At 46.3% G+C, this 21,344-nt stretch overlaps 1 protein-coding gene across 2 annotated transcripts in view; it reads left to right on the forward strand.

Annotated features, from left to right (window-relative positions):
- The window catches only part of PTH1R (parathyroid hormone 1 receptor), a 133,729-nt gene that overhangs the window by 96,231 nt on the left and 16,154 nt on the right, over positions 1-21,344 (forward strand). For both annotated transcript variants that reach the window (XM_054190342.1, XM_054190343.1), the window contains 5 exons: positions 4,315-4,409; positions 7,818-8,004; positions 10,093-10,246; positions 16,018-16,078; positions 18,391-18,457. In XM_054190342.1, the coding sequence (XP_054046317.1) occupies positions 4,315-4,409; positions 7,818-8,004; positions 10,093-10,246; positions 16,018-16,078; positions 18,391-18,457 (564 nt within the window). The remainder of the gene's footprint in view (positions 1-4,314; positions 4,410-7,817; positions 8,005-10,092; positions 10,247-16,017; positions 16,079-18,390; positions 18,458-21,344) is intronic.

Raw genomic sequence — 21,344 nt, forward strand, 5'->3', positions numbered from 1 at the left:
TACGTGTCTCAGTCACTCACGTCCCTCCCTGTGACACTGGAAGGAAGCAGGACACATGAACACCAAAGCCCTGAAGGTTTCATCCAGATGCTGAAACGTAGGTTATGTTTATGCCCAGAATTAAATGAGATGTTCTAGGGTAGATGAGACAACTGCATGGGAATTGCAGATACAACACGGGACCTACAGGACGCTCATTCCCTTCTGTAAAAGCAGCTTGAACCAGAAAGAACACTTGGGCTCTAAAAAGGCATGGGACACATGGAAGGACAACTGAATTGAGTCCTAAGGGTCGCAAGACCTCTTACCTGAGACTCAGATGGATGGAACTTGCTATATAAATGTAAATATCTCTATTTGAGCTAATCACCCTGGACTCCTCTTGTGACAACCCAGTCAATGCAGCTGGTGGCTGAGGGCACAGTCCTGTGATTAAAATAGACGGATTGCAGCCTAAAGCACCCCTTTCTTACTGCTGCTGGGACCTCAGGTGGCCAGCTCTGATGGAGCTATCCACTCTGTAGACATCTAAATTAGAGGACCGCATTCCCTATGACAAACTCCATGTACCCATACTAGAATTTGAGGGAGAAGAAATACTCTTCACACAGACTGTCCTACAGCTGGATGCAATGCAAGAGTAAAAGCAAAGCCCTGGTTTCACAATGTATGCGGCCTCGAAACCCCTCACCTGATGCTCTGATGTAGCTCAGAGCTGGCCTGCAGAGGAAAGCAGTTTTCCTCTGAATTCACATCAATGCAAATTATCTCCCCATTGGTGGAAGCGGGCAAATTAGGACTCAAGTTAAGCCCTAAGCACAGTATGAAAATGTAACAGCCAACTGCTCTGAGGGTCACACACCTGGAAGACATCCAAACCGCAGGCAGTGGGGAAGGCATGGACCCTTGTGGGAGGGGGGAACATCCAGCCCGTGAATGCCCATGGTGGCTAAGGTTTGTTTATTTTGTTTCTTCCATGCACTCTCTGAGTTCACGCAGAAGCCATGTCCAGCTCTGTTTTGGTTTCTTGTTCTCCCAAAGCCACCAGACTGCTGTGAAGTTTCTACCTTGAGGTCAGGCTGGTGGAAAGCTGAGACGCAAAGGGGAGCAGAGAGGAAGTCTCCCACCAAACCAAGAGGGAGGGGGAAAGGGAGATCTTGTTACAGGTTCAGCACGCAACACATCTGAAATTGTACTTATGGTTTTCATGGTTCAATCTATTGTCAGTCTCTGAGTTATGGCTGGAGTGAGGTCGGGAAAGCAAGATCAGGTGGGCTAGCTCACTGCAGACAGATCATTTCACCTGGCTATACAAGATAGATGGCTGTGGTTTGGTGGAGCTTTGCAATGTGTGACCAGAGAGGAGGGGGGAAAGGAAATGAGCTGAGGCTGTGCAGTGTCTGAGATCACCATGGAGCATGGCCTAGAGAGGATGCATGGTGCATGACTTGATGGGAAGTCATTTTACCAACACCAAAACCAACTCATGCACGCCAGGGGGGCTCATCCTGCCCAGAACCCTCCAAGAACAACCACAACTCAACCAAGTGTAAGGAAGGCCTCCAGAGCATTCTTCTGCAGACCTTGTTGGCAGGGGAAGGGGTTAAGTTGGGTACTCCTTAGCGAGATGGCAGATGCAAGAGGCCCAGGAAAGCTGTAAGAGAAGGGAGGAAAGTGGGGATCAGATCCATCCCACACCTTCCCTATCATTATCGCACTCCAGCAGGGCATGGGATGGAGTGGGCAGAGGGCAATATGCAAGGCCGCCAGTTTTGAAACTGATGTTCCCTCATCTTGGCACTGTATTGTGAGTTTTACAATATTTTGCTGACAATCACAGCCCCTAGAATCATAGATATGGAGGTTTTGTCCTTCTGGTTTTCCTTTAGCTTTTTTTCAGCTTTTCTTTTTTTTTAAGTACACATGCGTCAACAGTTGAAACAGTGAAGGATGTCTGCAGGAGTCAAATTAAATGACACTGGTTAAAGTATCACACCTTTTAAACCAGGGTCTCATGGTGTGGCGAGGCCATATTTTTGCAGGGTGGGTTGCTTCTTCCAGCGGGTCAGTGGATGACCAGTGATGGTGAGTCCACCTTCAGGGTGGATTTATAGGAGACATTAGGTAGAGCTTCTATTGTAGCAGCATGATCTAGGAAGTAGTGCACTGTATCGAGACTATGGACATCCAGGTTTTGTCCATGGCTTGGCCATGCATGACCTTTGTGGTCTTCTGTGAATTATTTAAACTCACATCCATCTCAGCTCCAAAAAGAGGGTTCTCAGACCATGGAGGTGGTTTTTTCAGCTGGCAGATGACTCAATATTTTGTTACCTGGAGGACCTTTCCTGATTCAGCATTGCGGTTTCCACTGAGCTGGGACCTCCCTTGTGCTAGGAGATGAGTGAAACCTGGAATTGCCTTTCGTGCTTTTTTTTTTTCCTCCTGGGTAAATCCAGGTCTTGCCATTCCTGAGGACAAGCACTCCTGGGAACTAGCGAGCATGAGCTGCCCTCCCAAGGGCTGCCCTTGTGCAGCCTTTAGGAGAACCTCAACCTTTTGCTCCCAAGCCTTTCCCCAAGGACCTAAGCACCCTGTCCAAAAAAATTACCTGCCCTGAAGGCTCTCCATGGTGACACTGGGTAAGATTGTGGCACCTATGTCTGCAAGTGAGCACACCAGCGTGCATGCATGCATGCATGTGTATGTCTTGGCAGCTCTGACTCAACATCCTTTCAAAAAGAGGCCCTGTGGTTAATCAGAGGAATTAACCACAGCCTCCGAAAACGTCCTGCCAGCCAATAAGCAGGCCCTTCCCAAGGCCATTGCTACTACAACGGTGTCGTTGTCCGATAGGAACGTGGATCTTTCCGGTTAAATTTCTGAATGGGGCTCAGGGACACTTTTGTTCGGCTGGGCATAGTAACGCCTCACAACTGCCGAATTACCAAGAATCCTAAACTTGGAGTAGGATTTTTATTATTTTTTTTTTTAATTTTCACCGTGGAGGCAAGTGTTTTCCAGTTCAAAGAGGATTCCAGCTCGACAGTGGCAAAAGTGCACCAACCTTTGAAGGGAAGGAGCTTTTCTTTCCCTCCTAAAACTCTCAAATCTGCTCACATTGGCTTTTTAGTGCCTGCTGGCTCCACAGATATACAGGGATATATATATATAAATACGCACATACACACACACTAGATTAATATTGGCAAGCGCACCACTCTACCAATGGAAACCGCAAAGAAACATTCACATATCTGGGGATTCTGATGTAATAGGGCTGAGGTTTCACATTCCAGGACAGCATTTCTAGCCTCAAATCAAAATCAGAGCTGTCATTCAGAGCCCAGCGTTACTAATGTTATTGCAACCCAGCGGGTGGGGTGAGGGAAAGGCGGGAGGCAGGGGAGGAGGGAGCGAGGAGAAAGATGCTGAATTGGTTGGTTTCTTCGGGGTTTATTTCTAATTTCAGACACTGAAAGGTAGTACAAGCTAGGAGAGTGGCAGGCATTTTAACCCTTTTCAGGTAGATATTCAGTAATCCCTGAGTGAAGCTGCATGCCCCAGCACTGGATGAAGAAAAACATCTCAATATTTAATGGAAAGCTCAGGGTTTCTAAGCCCAACTCTAAAATTCAGAGGGCCAATAGAACTAAAATCTAATTACTATGAGCTCTCCTGTGACAGGACCTTTTCCAATGGGACTTTGGCAAGCTAAAATTGTGTCTGGATTGGATAACCACAGTCATAGGCTGATATTGATTTTAAAAAATAAAAATAAATGCAGGTGATGTCTTCTCCTATCCCACAGCCAAAGTATGTCCTCCCCATGTTTTCTGTGGTGGGTTGACACTCCACCAGCCTGGACATCAGTCATTCAGCAATGGTATAGCATAGCCTTATGGTTAAATTTTACAGTTCCAGCAAAAATCCCGGGTCAGTGGGCATTTTGTTGACCCAAAAGTTGCCAAGAGATCTCTGGATTTGACTGAGAGTTTGTAAAGCGCTTTGGGTTCCTTTGGGATGAAAATGCTGCAAAACTCCCAGGCATGGGATTAACCCAACTCCATCACTAGTCCCTTGGAAAGAACCCAGCTCCTCCCAGTCATTAGGAAAGATGAATACCTCTTTCCAAGCTGCTCTTATGTCAAAAAGGGGACAATAAGTGTGCCTGCCAAAGGTTTTCCAGGCCCAGAGCTGTACACCCCCAGCAGGTATGATAGCCTGAATCTTTGTGCTGCTACCATGGTTGTGTTACGATGCAGTAAGACGCGTTCTAATGTGACGCTATTTTTTCCATCATTTGTACTGCAGGAGGTCTTTGATCGCCTCTATTTGATTTATACTGTTGGATACTCCATCTCTCTGGGATCCCTCACAGTTGCTGTCCTTATCCTGGGATACTTCAGGTAGGCGGCTCTGTTTCTACCTAAGCAAGTTGTCACTAGACTGGAAAAGCCTCGGGCTTTCCTAAAAGATAAAACTGGGGTGGCATGTGCTTCTTCAGCAAGCCACAGGATGTTACATCTGTGCTTTGGGCTGTGTTAGTGTCACTTAGGTCAAACTTCTTGGGGGATGGTGGGTGGGATGTTTGAACTTCTTCCGCTTGCCTGCAATGGAGTTTTCTAGACCTTTTTTGTAGCAAATGGGAAGAAAGGCGTCTCCAGGAAGAGGTTTGTCTCCCTTGGTAGACCATCGAGGGTTTGCTGTCCCAATTAACCCTTCAGATGTCAGCTTAGATTTAGATGGCTAATTTTCAGATACCTAAGGTTTCATAAGAGAAATTCCACTCTAAACCCAAATATTCATGAAGGATAGACCAGTTGAAGGGGACACCAGCCATGTAAAATTGCTGGACTAACTCCTTCAACCTTCCCATGCTGCTGCTCTACCTAGGGATCCAAAAATGATGACTCACCCTCCTAAAACTGATTGTCTGCCTTCCCTTTCCACCACTCATGCCACTGGATGTCGACCCCTAAATACCATCTTGAAGCTGCGCCATCTATTCCTCATACCTGGCTGCTGCATCTCCTTGCTGCTGTAGAGACCAGGGGAGGGGAGGGATGAAAGGTGTTGCTCACAACTAGAAGTTTGTCCTTGGGGAGAAACCATGCCTGGTGAGGTGTAGATAGAGTAGGGTGCTGAAGCCCCAATCCCCTGAGCCCCAGATTTGCTTCCCTTCGGTGAAGGGAAGCAGACAGCAGGACCCAGAAAAAAGCTGTGGAGGGAAATTCTTCACACTGCAAATAGCCGCATTGTGTCTGGAGATGGACTCAGCAGTTCCCACCGTGCAAGCTCGAGATAAACCCCAGACACAAACCACTGGGAATAAAATGTGTGGCCTTTGGTTCTAAAAGTGCTCAGACCTCTCTGCAGCAAGCAAAAGGAGGCCGCGGGGGTTGTTTGGATAGCAGAACATCCCAGCGCCCAAATCTGTGACACCCACAAGCCAAAAGGGACTGCAGACCCCTCCTGGAGGCACTTCACATGATGTCATCCCAGAACCCACCCCTGCCACCACTCTCCTGTCCTCTCAACCCTTTCTCTTCTGTTTCGTTTCCCACTGGACACGGGCAAAGTTGTTGAAATATTTAATGTCCATCTAGGCAAGACTACTCCTAGTTTCAGGAGACAGGTTTTCTCTCCCTTGATGTAGTCAGAGCACTTCACTTTCAGCCCAAACTACATGGGCGTCTGTGCTAGAACATCTTTGTCCCAAGGACAGAAGCAGCAGTAGGGACCGAGCTAGATTTTATCCCAGATAACACATAATCCAGAGATTCACCGACTACATTTCAAATGCAGGGATCAAAGCCCATCATAATTTATACCTGAGCAGTTCCAATTGGCATAATTTGTATTATAATAGCACAGGAAACAACAGTTATGACTATCACAATCCCCTCCAAAGGAGAAAAAAAAAAAAAAAACACAGCTGTTATTTTTTATTTCCATTCTTGGAGCTGGGGATTTAAGAGGGTATAAACCGATTCATAAATTCATGCATGGCTAGCCAGGCCACAGAACTACAGAGGACAGAAAGGGACTCCAACAGGCCAGTTAGTTGCTTCTTCTCCCCAAAGGCACGATCACCGTTTCTAAAACACACCTCATAGTTATGGGTCTAACCCATTCACTTCTTATCATCCAGCTTTTCCCCAAAAAGGATCTTAAAGCGCTTTACAATCAGCATTTGTGGGGTCGTTGGTGCCATTGCTGGGGTGGAGCCCAGAAACTGCTCAACGTGACCGAGCAAAGGATGGTGTCTCTAACAGCAGAGAAAACAGCCCAGCACACTATAGTTACTACTATGATTGCTGCTAAATTTGGAGTGGGGACAAAGATTAGTCATTTACAAGAATCTCTGCACTGTTTTTAGTGGCCACAATGCCTTTGTAGTCCATTTCCTCCATACAAAATGCAGATAAATGCAGGGCTTGACTCTGAGAAGGGCAGGTTTGTTGGAGGGGTGGATTTAACACCGAAAGGGACACAGAGAGGAAAGACACTTTAGTATCAGTGAGCACTATCTTGCCTTCTGTCTGTACACCTTGGAAAATGGCTGCGTGTCTGATGCACACTCGTTGCACATGCACTGAACACCAGGGACGTGCTCACCACACACACACTGCACACGGGGATGTGCATGCCCGGCGCACGCTGCACAGCCGTTGTTGGCTCACTGCGCACACACTGCACGCCAGACGTACATTCCCTGGATGTACACTGCACACTGGATGCACGCTCACTGCACGCACCCTGCACATTGGCTGCTGCGCACCCACCGCATTCATCCTGATGTTCACCAGATGTGCAGTCAGTGCACATGTGCTTCATACTGAAGGCACCTCTCATTGCCTCCATATGGATGTGCACTGCACACAGTGTCCTGCATGTGCAACTCCCTGATGGAGTGGGTCTAGAGGAGGCCCCGGAGATGCTGGGAGGGCTGGAGCCCCTCTGCTGTGGGGACAGGCTGAGAGAGCTGGGGGGGTTCAGCCTGGAGAAGACAAGGCTCCGGGGAGACCTTGGAGCCCCTTCCAGTCCCTCAAGGGGCTCCAGGAAAGCTGGGGAGGGACCCTGGATCAGGGAGTGGGGCAACAGGACTAGGGGTAATGGCTTTAAACTGGAAGAGGGGAGACTGAGATGAGATGTAAGGAAGAAATTCTTGGCTGTGAGGGTGGTGAGCCCCTGGCCCAGGTTGCCCAGAGAAGCTGTGGCTGCCCCATCCCTGGAGGGGTTCAAGGGCAGGTTGGACGGGGCTTGGAGCAACCTGGTGTGGTGGGAGGTGTCCCTGCCCAGGGCAGGAGGGCTGGAACTAGGTGATCTTTAAGGTCCCTTCCAACTCTAACCATTCTATGATTCCATGAAACTCCTCACACACGTACTGCACACACACACTGCACTCCAGAGGTACACACACTGAGCATGGACTGTGTATCACATACCCTGCTCCAGCTGCATGTGCACTGCACACACACCATCCTCCAGATGTGGACTTACTGCCCACACTACCTACTGCATGCGTGCTCACTCCCCATGCCTGATAGAGGCAAAATGCATCCCTGTTTCTTTGCAAGATTTCATGGTCAGAAATAAAGGAGTTTAAAAGAGTTTAAATTCATTTACCAACACCATGGGGTAGGTATTAATTCATTTACCAACCCCATGGTTGAACTATGAGTGCAGGGCAGCAACCCCATGGTGGCACAGTGCTGATGAGAGGAGCTGGGGCTCTTCAGATGCAGAGATGACCCTGAGACTCTCCAATAAATGGGCTAAACTACCCCAACCCTTCCTGTCTCCTCCTCCAGACGTTTGCACTGCACTAGAAACTACATCCACATGCACCTGTTTGTCTCCTTCATGCTGAGAGCCATGAGCATCTTCATAAAGGATGCGGTCTTGTACTCTGGGTCAGCTTTGGAGGAGATGGAGCGCATCTCAGAGGAAGACTTGAAATCCATTACTGAAGCACCTCCAGCGGATAAATCACAGTTTGTGAGTATCGCCAGGCTTTGTGCCTCTGTCCTCGCTGTTCAACACACCTCACCTCTTTCAGGGGCTTTTTCCACCCTACTGAGGGACAATCTGAGCTAGCTTAAGCATCCTAGTGGGGTTGCTCTCGCAATGTGGCAACGAACTTTCTGCTTGCAGATTCATTTGGTTTCTCCAGTCTTCCACAGCTTGTTCTACTACCAGAGACCTGGCCACCAACACCCCTGCATAAAATCAGCAGATATGGAGTGTCCCCTTTTGTGTCCAAGTGCCCCCAAATGGAAATTTGTTATCACGTTTTCTTCCCATTTCAGAGATCCATTTCCTTAATTTGGCGAGTCTCTAGCTGGAGCACTCAGCACACTTCAAAACACTCTTTTTTTGGAAAGAACACAAAATGTTTTGCTGCATTGTTTTCTGTTTCTCCTTGGGCTTGACTCATTATAAGGAATAATTGGTATAATATATTGCATTCTTTGAATATTAGCGATTTAATGGCATTTCCCATTCTGCTGAATTGAAAGGCAAACAAGTGACGAAGGTGAAAATTAGTGTATTTCTTTCTTTTCTAAGGGAAGTGGGAGTTTTGCAATTATTGCCTGATGCTCTCTGTGTGTGGGTAATGGTTGGCTTTTATTAATATAAATATTATTATTAAACCTGGACGGGGATTTTTTTAATTGATGTTCCTTCTACTCTAACTGACTTCATTTGCAAAAGAAAATGGGCGTAAATGTGTCCATATTTTATATATATAAATATATTGACCTTTAAGGTCCCTTCCAACCCAAACCTTTCTATGGTTTTTGGTTGGTAAAGGATTAGTGTTAAGAGCTGTGCCAGAATAAAAAATTCAGTCTTTATTTACAAGGTACAAGTTATTGACATTTTCTGAAAGTCACTTGTGGTAGAGTCACCATCCCCAGAGGTGTTTAAGAAGCGTCTAGATGTGGCACTTCAGGGCATGCTGTAGTGGCAGAGATTGTAGGTTGTTTGGTTGGACTCGATGACCTTAAGGGTCCTTTCCATCCATGAAGATTCTGTGATTCTGTGTGATTCTGTGATTCTGTATTCCTCTCAAAGTAAAGGGCAGCATGGAGATGTGCTGCTGATGTGGGATGTGTTAGGTAGTCGTAGACTTCCTGTGAAATCAGACTACCCATAGTCCTAGCATTTCCACGTTGACAAGATATGGTTTTATGTGTCCTTTTGTACCGATTAACCCTGTGTGGCATCATTACTTTGCAGCCGTTCTCTACTAAGGCTAAGAAATGTTGGAAGAAGGGTGGCTTTGCCCCACTCTGCCAGGATAGGGGAGAATTGAGTTGCAGTCAGGGTTTTCTACTCAAGAAAAAAGCGAAGTGGAGTGAGAGGTCAGCTTATGAGTATGTTTACAATCAGTGTGTCCTGGAAGTGTCTACCAGGTCTCCCACCTTGCAACTCAGGTGTGTTCAGAAAACACCTTGACATTGTGGGTGAAATCCTACAGCTTCTGTCTGCTCTTGGAGAACCAGTCGCCAAAGCCTACGGCAGCCATCTAGAGTGTCTTCACACTTATTGAGGAAAGAAAGGCAGCCCTGGAGGACTCCGTCTTGGACATCCATGACAGGATGGGGTGACTCACCCTCAGCACGGTGTCCATATCTCTCCATGACCTGAGGGGCAGAGTCGTAATTCCAAGTGATGTGACTTGTATCAGGTCACCCAGACCAAGGAGACTTGGCCACAGCCCTTTGCCCTCTAACATGGAACAAGAGACACAGGGAAAAGATGAAACACAGCTGCCCTAGAAAGTGTGTGAGCCCCTCATGACCGGGGTTGGGAGAGAATAGGATTAGGTCACCATTTTTCCACATGTGCCCTGCCCTCCTACACCTCCCAGCTCACGCACTATTGGAGACGTGATGTCAGGCTGTCTTCTATTCTTGCACTGATTTTTCTTGTAAAAGCCCTGCAACAGAATTTTCTGATTTTTTTTTTCCTTTTCTCCAGCTTGTTTTGCAGCCCATCTTGGTAAATTACGGCGTTATGTAGAACAAGAACTTCACACCATGTTCCTCACATAACCCTGTCTTTCTGTGGTCATTGCAGGTGGGCTGTAAAGTAGCGGTTACCTTCTTCCTCTACTTCCTGGCAACCAATTACTACTGGATTCTGGTGGAAGGGCTCTATCTCCACAGCCTCATCTTCATGGCATTTTTCTCAGAGAAGAAGTATCTTTGGGGATTCACATTATTTGGCTGGGGTAAGTCATGGCTGCTCCTTATGGATGATCTGTAAGAAGCCTGTTGGAGGTAGTCTTTGAAGCAGATAGTGCATATACATAAATATAGGAGAGGGGACAGAAGCAAGGTGAGCATCAGAGACACAGTGACTCTTGCAAGGACAGTTTAGCTCTCTTGTGAATCCTTCACCATTTCTAAATGGTGGTATTTACACTGTGGCACTTCTAGGATCTCTAGAAGGATCAGCCGAGGCTTGGAGAGACCGCACATCTTGCCATCCTTCCAGGGCAGCAGATGTGCGCATGTGACAGCTGATTTTAGTGCATCTTCTGAGTTATCCCTGTCTCTGCCAAGTGCCTCCAGCTGAGAAACAGGCGTTGGGCTGGAGAGGCAGAAAGTTGCATGAGGCTGTGAGCATCTGCTCCTAATGGCAGACCTAAGCTCCGATTTCCTACCTCAGATCTTAAGCTCCGATTTCCTACCTCAGATCTCAGCTTTAAAAAGCTCCTGAGGTTTCATGAGTGTTGGAGCACCAGTAGAAACCTGCAATTTGTGGGGAAGTTTTCTTTTTTTCCCCCCTTTTCTTTTAACTTGGGCATCTTTTCCTGGAGTAAGGAGAAAGGCGTGGGACGCGGGTGCAGGACGGGTGCTAGTTAGTGGGAGGCGTTGTGGGCACACGCATTTCAGACGAGAATGTGCTTTCTGTTCACTTCTGGCATTAGCTTTGGCTTGCAAGGAGTTATGAGGTGCTGGTAGGCTGAGGACAATAAAACAACTGCTCACAGTTGTTTGAAGCTCGTGGACTGTAAGGTAGAACAGGAAAAATATTAGATGATCCTCGAGGACATAACTAAGAGTAATGGGGTGTAGGTCTACAAAGGAGCTTACAGCAGTAAAAACCTGTTCAGAGGTGCCTACGGTTACCTTGAAACTGTATGGCCCAAGACCACTTCTCAGTTTCCAGGTCCAAAATGCACCTGGCCACATCTTGTCTGCATTTTAGGACGAGATTAATGTGTGCACCATGCCATCCCCATTCCAGCACGTGGTTTCTTCTGGAAGAAAAATAGTGTCTCTAACAGTGGAGCTCTGAGCAAGCCAGAGAGTGCAGATCTGAGTTTATGGAGGATTGCAGGGTTTTTCTGCTTCGTGAGAGCAAGCAAGGGGTTCACTAGTCCAAGGCAGTCCAGCCCGCAGGACTCTTTCCAGCCTTCCTCCTTCCCCACTGGGATTTTGAGGGAAGAAGGGATCCACAAGCTCCTTACTAACCTCATGTTCAGCTGGTGCTGCCACATGATAAAGATGGGAGGTGTAAATTTGAGTCCCAAAGTTGTCATCCATCTCTCAGGCAAAGTCTAGTCCCAGCCAGCTGGTAGGTTTGGGGGAAAATAAACAAATAAAGAGGGATACTTTGGGGACAGGGCATTTCTAACTTCAGCTGCTGTGAGACAGAGAGGACTTTAGATGTCACCTCTTTTTTAAAACAAATGAACAAAAGATGAAACCCATAACCCACCCTCTTCCAAACCATCAAGCTACATAGAATTTGGTTCTCAGAAAATGGTATTCAACTGTATAGAGCAGACTTAAAGAAGCAATTCCCCTGAGCAAATTCTGGAAGAGGGGGAAGCAGTTGAAAAATAATGCCATATGTTTAACAAGAAAAAACAACTTGATGCTGCTCGTAATGCAGCCAAAGGAAAACAGTCTAACAGGCATGGGTTCCTCTCATTAATTCTTCCAACCACTGCCAGAGTATAATCATTTTATCGGAGCAACCACAAAGCTGAAGTCACACCTGTCACAACACCAATCATCTATGTGCTTCCAAGAGTTTGAGGCTGCTCAATTTAAATTCCTCTGGAATGAGAACATAGGATCCCTCCAGTTGCATTTGTTTTTGCTTTGTTTTGATTAGCATGATAATGTACACACACACACCCGCACAGACGTATTGCTTTGATAGCTTTTGGGCACTGGAAAGGGCAACCCAGTCCAAGACCCACTGGAGTCAGTGGAAAAACTCCAGTTCCCTGCAGTGGGCACTGGATCCTGCCCATACCACAGCAATGAATGACAGGGAATCAGCGATAAATAATTATGACATTTCACATAGGTACAGAAAAGACAAGTTTTCCCCAAAAGCTGGGATTTTTTCATTTTTTTGGCTTGTGTAACAATAAACAAGAGTGGATTTATCCTGCCTGGAAATTTCCAAGGTGGGGATAGGGAGCAAAAATCACCCTACAACATCCTATTTCCAGACTACTGAGGAAACCAGAACATATAGCTACTCTTTGATGTCAGACCCAAAGATTTCTGTAGAGTCTTTGCAATCCACATCCTCACTGGCACAAGGGAGCACAGCCCCGTGAAAATCCGCAGCGCCCTTCTTGCAAGGGAGACACTGACGACAGAAAGGAACTTGTTCCTTGCCAGCGCCCAACAAAAATAAATAAATAAGTAATGATATTATGGGCAACAATAAATTCCCCAGCAGACTTCAAGTTCCCTGCAGCTGTTTTATGAAGGAAGTCTAAGAAGCATGACCAATAGCTAGAAAACCCAAGCCGATTCCACTGGCATTTTTCCTTCACACCATGTTAATTTTTCCGTCCTCCCCCCACCACCCCTCGGATTGTACTGGCTTTCAGCTACGGTGCAAATGAGGATTGCAGGGAGACCTCGACAATCCAAATAGATCGATGTGTTACTGTTAGAGGTGCTCAGGTCCAAAAATCCATGATGGTGAGCCCTGTATATTTATCTGAGTGGGAATCATCCCTGCCTGAAAGTATTCGTACCTAACAGGACAGGAAGCATAAGAGGGTAGAACTGAAAAAGCACATGCATTGCTCCTCAGAGTTTTTCAAAGAGCAGGGACTCGAGACCAGATTTCTCCAGTCCTACATAAGGTCCTTATTCATAGGCTTTCTTCCAGCAGTCACTTTGTGACCATCTCTCTTACTCATAGCTTTGACATATACCTGAAAGCCACTGTTCCACACATATGCAAGAAAAGTGACAGAGGAAGAGCAAGGGACTGTGGTGGGGTGGGCCACCAGACTGCCCAGCTTGAGGTTCGCACATTTTCCAGCTGAAGGGGAGATACCTGACTTTATAGCACCTGCATTGTACACACTGTGTGTATGGACTGGAAATGCACAGCGCATACAATGTGGATTCTGTAGAAGTCACTCACAGCATCGCCGCCCAGTGGGGTTCATCCTGCGTCACACCGGTGGTGCACGTGGGGTACATACGTGCAAGGGGGAGGACAAGCATGCATCCATCTGGCTGCGCTCAAAGCCACCCAGGAGATCACAGGCTTTTTGGAGACACTTCCCTTTCTCTGGTGCGTCGGCCAGATGCATTTAATCACATATGACTTTCCTGCTCACAGAGCTGCATCCTCTTGGGTGTCTTGCGGTTTGTGGATGTCTTTGGATGTCTAACTTTGAGGACCCCAGTCCTGATTTTTGGGTTAATGGTTCTCCCATTAGTGGGTGCTCAGCAGGAGGGATTGTCTATCTTGGGGCATCACAGACCAGGACCTTGAAGTGGAGACACCAAAAAGGCAGTCATCACCTTTCAAAAGTAAAAGAGATGCTGGAGGCAAAGCTAAACCTTCTTACTCTTCACATTGAAAAACTAGCTTACCAGAGTGGGAGGAAAAGATTGAACTCTAGAAATTACCTGATGGCCCAAACACTCCTTGTTATATTGAGGTCGAATCTAAAAATGAGGCAGAGGAAAGGGAGGGGGAGCATTCATACCACTTTCTGAAAATTTAAGAACATTTACTATTGTTCACATTGTAAAAAAAAAAAAAAAAAAAAAAAAAATCCCAAAAAACGATGTCAGAGACACAGAAAGACAAATGTAGCCATAAAACTGGTGCCAGGAATTTGCTTTGTGTGTTTTGAAAAACATGTCAAAAGATCCTTTTCCTAAGCTTGCCTGAACGGAGTGAGGCAGCAGTGCACAGGGCACAATAAATCCACACATAGGGATTTTTTTAGGTGTAATTTTTTTCTCTTGTATATTTTATTGTTGCTAGGAACCTTGAACACAGCACAGGATAAGTATGAATGGGAACAGTGTCTTTTCTGAAGTGCGGGACACGCTAGGGAGGAACAAGCACATGTCAAATGCATCTAAACCTCTGAAACAACCCATCTTTCAAGCTTAGACCTGCCTGCAGGCAGCAGGCATCTGAACTTTGCAACACAGCCAGTTTCTGGCTTGATATAAATTGGAATATCACCAAAGACACCAGCAAAATCAGATGCATTTAAGCCTTTGATAGCTCAGCCAGTAGTCTGGAGCATGCACGTATTTTTCATAGATAGGTGATTAACAGTGAGGAGGAAATAGATGGTGCCTGTTACAATAAATCATCACCATCCCCAAGCAATCACCTTCAATGTGCTCATGGGTTCCCAGTGCAATAGGTTGAGTATTTTCTTTCCAATGCCAGCGGTCGCAGGGGATTATAAAGCTGGGTGCATTCCTTATAAATGTATCTTTGTAGGCAGTGCTGCCGCGCTGGTCCTGAGTGGGGCTCTGTGTTTAATTATTTATGCTTTCTTATATTACCATGGCATTTAAAGGTTCCAACCAAGATAACGGCCCCGTTGTCCACGTGTGTATGAGACAGGCGTCCCTGCTCCACACCCCAGCTCAGGAAAGCGTCCGTGGTCAGGAAAGACTTTAAGCACCCTAATGAGACTTAAGTGCATGCTGAAAGTTAAGCGTGTGCTTATGCATGCCGAGCCCCAATGAGCTTAGACTGTGAACAGCATATTTACAGTCATTGGTGATAAATGTTGCCTTTATTTTTTTTTTATTTTTTTTTTTTCACCTGAAAGGGGCTATTCTTCTTGAATTTGTGGAAGCTACTGTGGATTTGATCCTGCCTTTTAAGGGAAGCCAGTAGGGGACTCAGTTGTACAAATAAAGCAGAACTGGACCCTAAAAAAATAAATAGAAGATTGCATTTGGATATTGGTGATTCTTTTACTTTCCACAGAGAAATGGTGATGCCCACTGTAACTGTGCTGAAATGAGGATGGTTCATTTGGCACTGAACCTTTGGCTAGAGTATTTTGCAAACATCACCCTAAATTCTAGCATTTATCTGCTTCGCGCAGAGTCTCTCACGCTTAGCAGAGCTTCTAATCCATCCGTGCTGGGAGAGACGGTCTGAGCCTGACTCCAGATCCACCTTTCCTTGGCGTTAGGGGAAGGGAACAAATATCTTGGGAAAGGTGTGCTGCACGAAACCCTTACCTGCTTCAAATTGAATGAGTTGGCTAGAGGAGGTATCAGTCACACAGGTTCAAGCACTACATGTTATGTGTCTATAAAATACCACTGTAAGAAAGACACGGGAACTTGATGATTTATCCTGCCAAGTCTATGCCCCATCTCAGGCCCAGACCCGAGCACCTCCCAAGCAGAAACCAGGCGGCAGCTTAAACCTGGACCACTCCTGGCCAGCAACTTGGGAAAGCAAGCTGCTCAATTTTGAAAGCCAGGAGAGTTCACAGGGTGGACATGTCTAAACCATGGCATTTGTCTTCCAGAAAATGTTCCCTGCCACTGTTTCGTTTACCATTTGGACTACAGAAGAGATGTGAGACCAATATCAGGCTTTCCTAGTCTAAATTACACTTGAATATTTAAAAACTGCTTCTTCCACCTTCCTCTAGCCTGCTCCACCTGGGCTTGTCATAACAGAGTCCTCTGGTCCCTCTACTCACCCCATTTGTCATGTGTTTTTTTGTAGGACTCCCTGCTGTATTTGTTACAGCGTGGGCCAGCGTGAGAGCCACTGTAGCTGACACAGAGTAAGTTGCATTGGATTTTCTTTTCTCCCTTTTACGTGTGATGCTTTTGTGGGTCTTTGGGCAATGGTGACTTTGTGAGTGAATTGAAAGGAAAAAAAGGAACGAGGCAAAGCCAGAAGTGATTTCCACTATGAAGTTAGCAAACTTTTTGGGGCGTGTGTGGCAGGGAAGGATAAAGTGGGTGCAATCTTCCCAGCTTTCCTTTCTTTTTACAGAATTTGATAAATGTGAACACCTGTAGCTGTTATCCCTGGGGCTGAAGGGGACTGCTCAGAGCTAGGCAGGGACAGGACAGGGATCTTTAAAATCCCGAATGAATGGGAATGAAGTTGGGAAACAGGAGGTTGGGAGCACAGTCAAAAGAGGCGGTTCGGAGCTGATGAGATGATAAAGCTGTAAATCCTCACTCCAGGACATGTGGACTCCAGCACGTCCTTAGGTTTAAAAAGCATTTGTACAAATTCATGGAAGATAAATTCCTCTAAAAACATTAGATACTCAGTAATGCTCTGGCTCAGGAAACCGTCCTGAACTGCAGATTGTTGGAAGAATATTCTAAAAAAATATCACTACTGTGCTAAATATCAGCTTCTGGATACTGTCAGCAACACGATACTGAATCAGTTGCTTGTTTGGTCCTACTCATGCACCCTCATGGCCTCATATTTTTACAATATGCTGAATGAAGGATCCATAGCATCCAGTCTTCAGACCCCTAACCAGTCACATTTTCCCCCAGTGGTGCACAGGCTTGAACGCACAATGGGTTTCGTCGGCCCAGGATCCACCAGCAAAAGTGTGGGAGTCCTCAGGCAACTTTTCAAATGGCTTTGCCTGGGAGAACACTGCTTTCATAGAATCATAGAATGGTTTAAGTTGGAAGGGACCTTCAAAGGCCATCGAGTCCCATCCCCTGCCTTGGGCAGGGACACCTCCCACCAGCCCAGATTGCTCCAAGCCCCATCCAACCTGGCCTTGAACCCCTCCAGGGATGGGGCAGTCACAGCTTCTCTGGGCAACCTGGGCCAAGGGCTCACCACCCTCAGAGTGAAAAATTTATTCCTCATATCTCATCTCAGTCTCCCCTCTTTCAGTTTAAAACCATTCCCCCTTGTCCTATGGCTCCCCTCCCTGATCCGAGTCCCTCCCCATCTCTCCTATAGGCCCCCTTGAGGGACTGGAAGGGGCTGGAAGGTCTCCGCGGAGCCTTCTCTTCTCCAGGCTGAACACCCCCAGCTCTCTCAGCTTGTCGTCACAGCAGAGGGGCTCTAGCCCTCTGATCACGTTCATAGCCTCCTCTGGACTTGTTCCAACAGGTCCATGTCCTTCTTACGTTGGGGGCCCCAGAGCTGGATAGGATTTCAGCTCTAGGCTTGGAAGGACAGAATAGCACAGCTACTGGAGTGTGACACATCTGCATTGGCACAGGGTCATCCTGGTAGAGCCTTGCAGTCAGCACTGGTGGTTTCTCTGCCCCTGCCTCTCGCTTGCCTTGAATAGCTGCCTGGGCAGCATGTGGCCCGTGAACTGAAAACTGCAGCTGCCATGTGGGGGCTGTCTGGCTCAAATAAAGAAAAGCCTGTGGCACTCCTCTCTCTGTGGTTGGAGAGAATTCAAACACAGTAATTAACACTGAGTGACCTTATTCAATGGCTGCTGGAAAAGCCTGGGAGGAAATACTGTTCAGCCCCATCCTGGCAGATGGAGGACCTCAGCCCAACATCCACGCCACCAAGAGTTTGCCCTTCCAATCCTTACTTGGATAAGGGCTGAAGATGAAAAAGAGATAAAGAGTTTTGCGGGGCACGGCTGGGTCTCACTGCAAAAGCAGGGCTGAAGGAAGCACAGGAACTGAATGTAGAACCCCACAGCATTGTTCCCATCACCACGTCTCCAGACATGACCTGTCCCCATGCAAAGTTGTGCAGGTTTATTCCAAGGCGTAATATTAGGGCATTTCAGCCTCTCCTGTTTTCATGAAAGCTGGATTACTCTTAATGTAGTTTTTTCTAGTAAGGAGGTAAAGAAAAAGTGGAAAAGGGTGTCTTCCTGCCCAGAAGCGACAAGTCCTGATGACTGTGGAAAGAGCTGTTCCACCATCTGGAGAGCATAACTTTAAATGTGTTTAATAGTGGTTTCAGTTTTGAATAATGTAACAGCAGGAGAAGCCATCCTGACTGAAGGCAGGGTCCTTCCACCGCATCAGCCTTTGGAGGAACCACCTTTCCAGGGTGGATTTATCCAACAAGACACTTGAGTCTGTTGCTCTTTGTAACCAATGATTTTCTGACGGGATGTCAATCTCTCCTCAGGTGTTGGGACTTGAGTGCTGGCAATTTAAAATGGATTATTCAGGTGCCCATCCTGGCAGCTATCGTGGTGAGTACTGGCTGATTGCAAGGGGTGGGAGGCTTTCCCTTTGGTCAATGTAGGTTCAGTGGGAACAGTTGAGCCAGGTTGCCCTACTCTAATCATTCTGTTAACACAGCTCCTGCCTTAATAGTGTGGAGTGTCTGTTTATACAGTCTAAGGGCTTTATATTTGACCTGCCTGTAGGTTTGATGGCTGCATAGGGCAGAGGGGTTTATCAGCAACTTCAAGTTTTACTTATAAGAGAAAAATTACACAGAGATAAGACCCTAAAATCAGTAATGAAACAAACATTCAAGCTAATATTTCCAACCCATGTGATACTGGAAACCCTCAGGGATCATAACACGTTCTCACCAGGCATCTTATGTTGGAAGAACTGGAATTTGGGTTCTGTAGTTGGACTAAACCTTTTCCCCAGGCACGCTTCAGTGGCATTAGATTGTTTCAGACTTGTCTTTCTGAACAGATAAAAGCTTGGGATACCTCAAAGGTGGGGATGAAAGTTAAACCATCCCAGCTATGATCAGACATGATGTTAATCACTGATGGAGGATTATTTCAGCCCCCACCCAGGAGCCAGAGGGGACAGAAAGGATATAAGTAACATTATCCAGACACAGGTCTGAGTTCTCACAAGCTGGAGAGGTCATTATAAGATGTCATTATCTGCACAAGGGAAATTCGGTGGGTAGATATGTGTTTGCTTGAGCAGGGTCCTAATGAGCTAGAGAACCTAATCTCACAGTTTCCATGAGTTTCTCTCTTCACTCCCTTGGTCTTTCTCTATCGTTCTCCATTACTCCATCTTCTGATGGTTAGAAAAGTGCATGCAAAAAAGCTTGTCCACTCCCACACCTCCTAGTCCCCTTTTACATTCATCCACGAGTGGCTGAGCGGAGTCAGTAAGAATCTCTTTATAGTCTTCAGAGGGTTTTGCATCAAGGTCTGTATACTTCCTTCTGACTCACAAATCAGGAGGCCTTGGAAGATGATCAGTGTGGGTGAGAAGAAAATCAGACCATCTGCATATAAACAGCAGGAAACTTTCTGAGGTGAATATGCTCATATGTGCAATTAGGTGAGCTGCTTTGGACTTGGGGGGGGGGGTTCTTCCTCAGAATTTCCTTTTGGTGGAAATTCTCCACCTGGCTCTAGCAATTAGTTCTGCATCTTGGAAGAAACAAATCAGCAAGCCCACATCGTGGTCATTGGAAACAAAATAGTAGGATGGAGAAGAAAGTTCAGATAGTTCAACTAGATGAATGCCAGCAATCCCATTGCATTTAATTTAAAGCCCAATTAGCAGAGGAGAAAGAGCTCGATTGAGGCTCGTCCTTGTAAAAATGATGTTTCTCCATGAGGCTTTGCTGTGCTTGTACCCTGGCTATTTGCAAATGCAGCTATTTATTATGCAAAAATATTCTGTGGGTTCATATTGTTCACTTGGCTGCCTTTTCAGTTCCCACACTGGCTGGTCATATGTAGCTGGACTAAGTTATGCATTTTCTGGATGTACTCGCAGAGAATTTGGAGACTGAGGGGCTTAAAATCCCTCCGCTCTGCTGCTAGCTTTGATGTTATTCAGTTGTCTGGATTTCTTTTAAAACTTAGCACGTGCTTCAGGAAGTCAGGGGAGTTTCCCTCCTGACTGTGATAAGGTTGGACGTCTTCAGTTTAGCCAACAAATGAAGAATAAGATCCCACTTTTTAACCTTTGAAGCTAAAAAAATCTCATATGAGAAACAAATCCTGCCTTTTTTTTTCCCTTTCAGATTGGTTTCCAATGAAAATGAATTATATGCCCCCGGGCTGTGTGTTTCTCTGCCTGTTGGTCGATCCATCCCCCCCTTATAACTTTTGTGCCAGTCAGTAAATTCCAACCAAATGTAACTAAGGGTTGCATGGGTGTTAAATTCCCACAGACCTCATGAAAACAGTCAAATAGATACAGGAGAGAAATTCTACTAATACCTCTTCAAGGGAAAGGGTATAGTACGACCTTACCCCCTTTTTAACACAGAGGAGAGCTGTTTAAAATGAACTTGCACCTCGTTAAAGGAGAAGGAATCCAACCACAGAAGACAAAGCCATAGCAAACCAGGCTGTGTTCATTCAGTGGCTCAGGGAACTACTTGTTTTAACAGTGAGGATAATTAACCATTGGAACAACTTACCAATGGTTGTGGTAGGATCTTCGTCATGGAAACACTGAAACCCAGATCTGCTATAGCTCAAACAAAAATGAATACAAGGAGGTCTTATGGACTGCATTTTGCAGGAGATCAAACTAGAGGTTCACTATGGTCCCTTCTGGCATAAAACTATGAGCCTGTGTGTGGTATGGTAATTTGTGTCCTTGAAATGCTGCTATACTGGCATCTGAGAGGTCAAATGAGTGCTGCAAGCCTCCAGAGAAACCCATAGGCATCGGCATTAGCCCAGCAACAGGGATCTGCCTAGTGCAGACGGTTACACAATGGTTCTGCTTGTGGCCTTACCGTAGTCCCAAGAATGGGTTTGTCTGGGGCAGCAGCAGGTGTAATCCCAGCCCCAGTGAAACCAATCTCTGAAGAGCTCCGAAAAGCTAAGAATCCCTCAAACATATCCCCATTTTTCACCTCCGTTAAGTGGCAGTGTAGCCATGAGATGTTGCCATTACTTTTTGCCGCATTGCATGGGCATGTTCCTGTAGGAGAAGATTAGCTTGGTTGAGGAGCTGGCCACAACATGCCTTCACAAATGTGCCTCCCTGCATAGGAAGTGGATATTACTTCCTCACTGTCCTTATCAGGTCCATATTAAACACTCCTCCAGAGAGAGAACAACCAGTAGACATACAACAGAAGTTTTGCAGTTGTATTGCCCTTCTGCATTCTTGATCTGTCATCTCTAG

Source organism: Rissa tridactyla, chromosome 2 (assembly GCF_028500815.1).
Source record: "Rissa tridactyla isolate bRisTri1 chromosome 2, bRisTri1.patW.cur.20221130, whole genome shotgun sequence".
Taxonomy (NCBI): domain Eukaryota; kingdom Metazoa; phylum Chordata; class Aves; order Charadriiformes; family Laridae; genus Rissa; species Rissa tridactyla.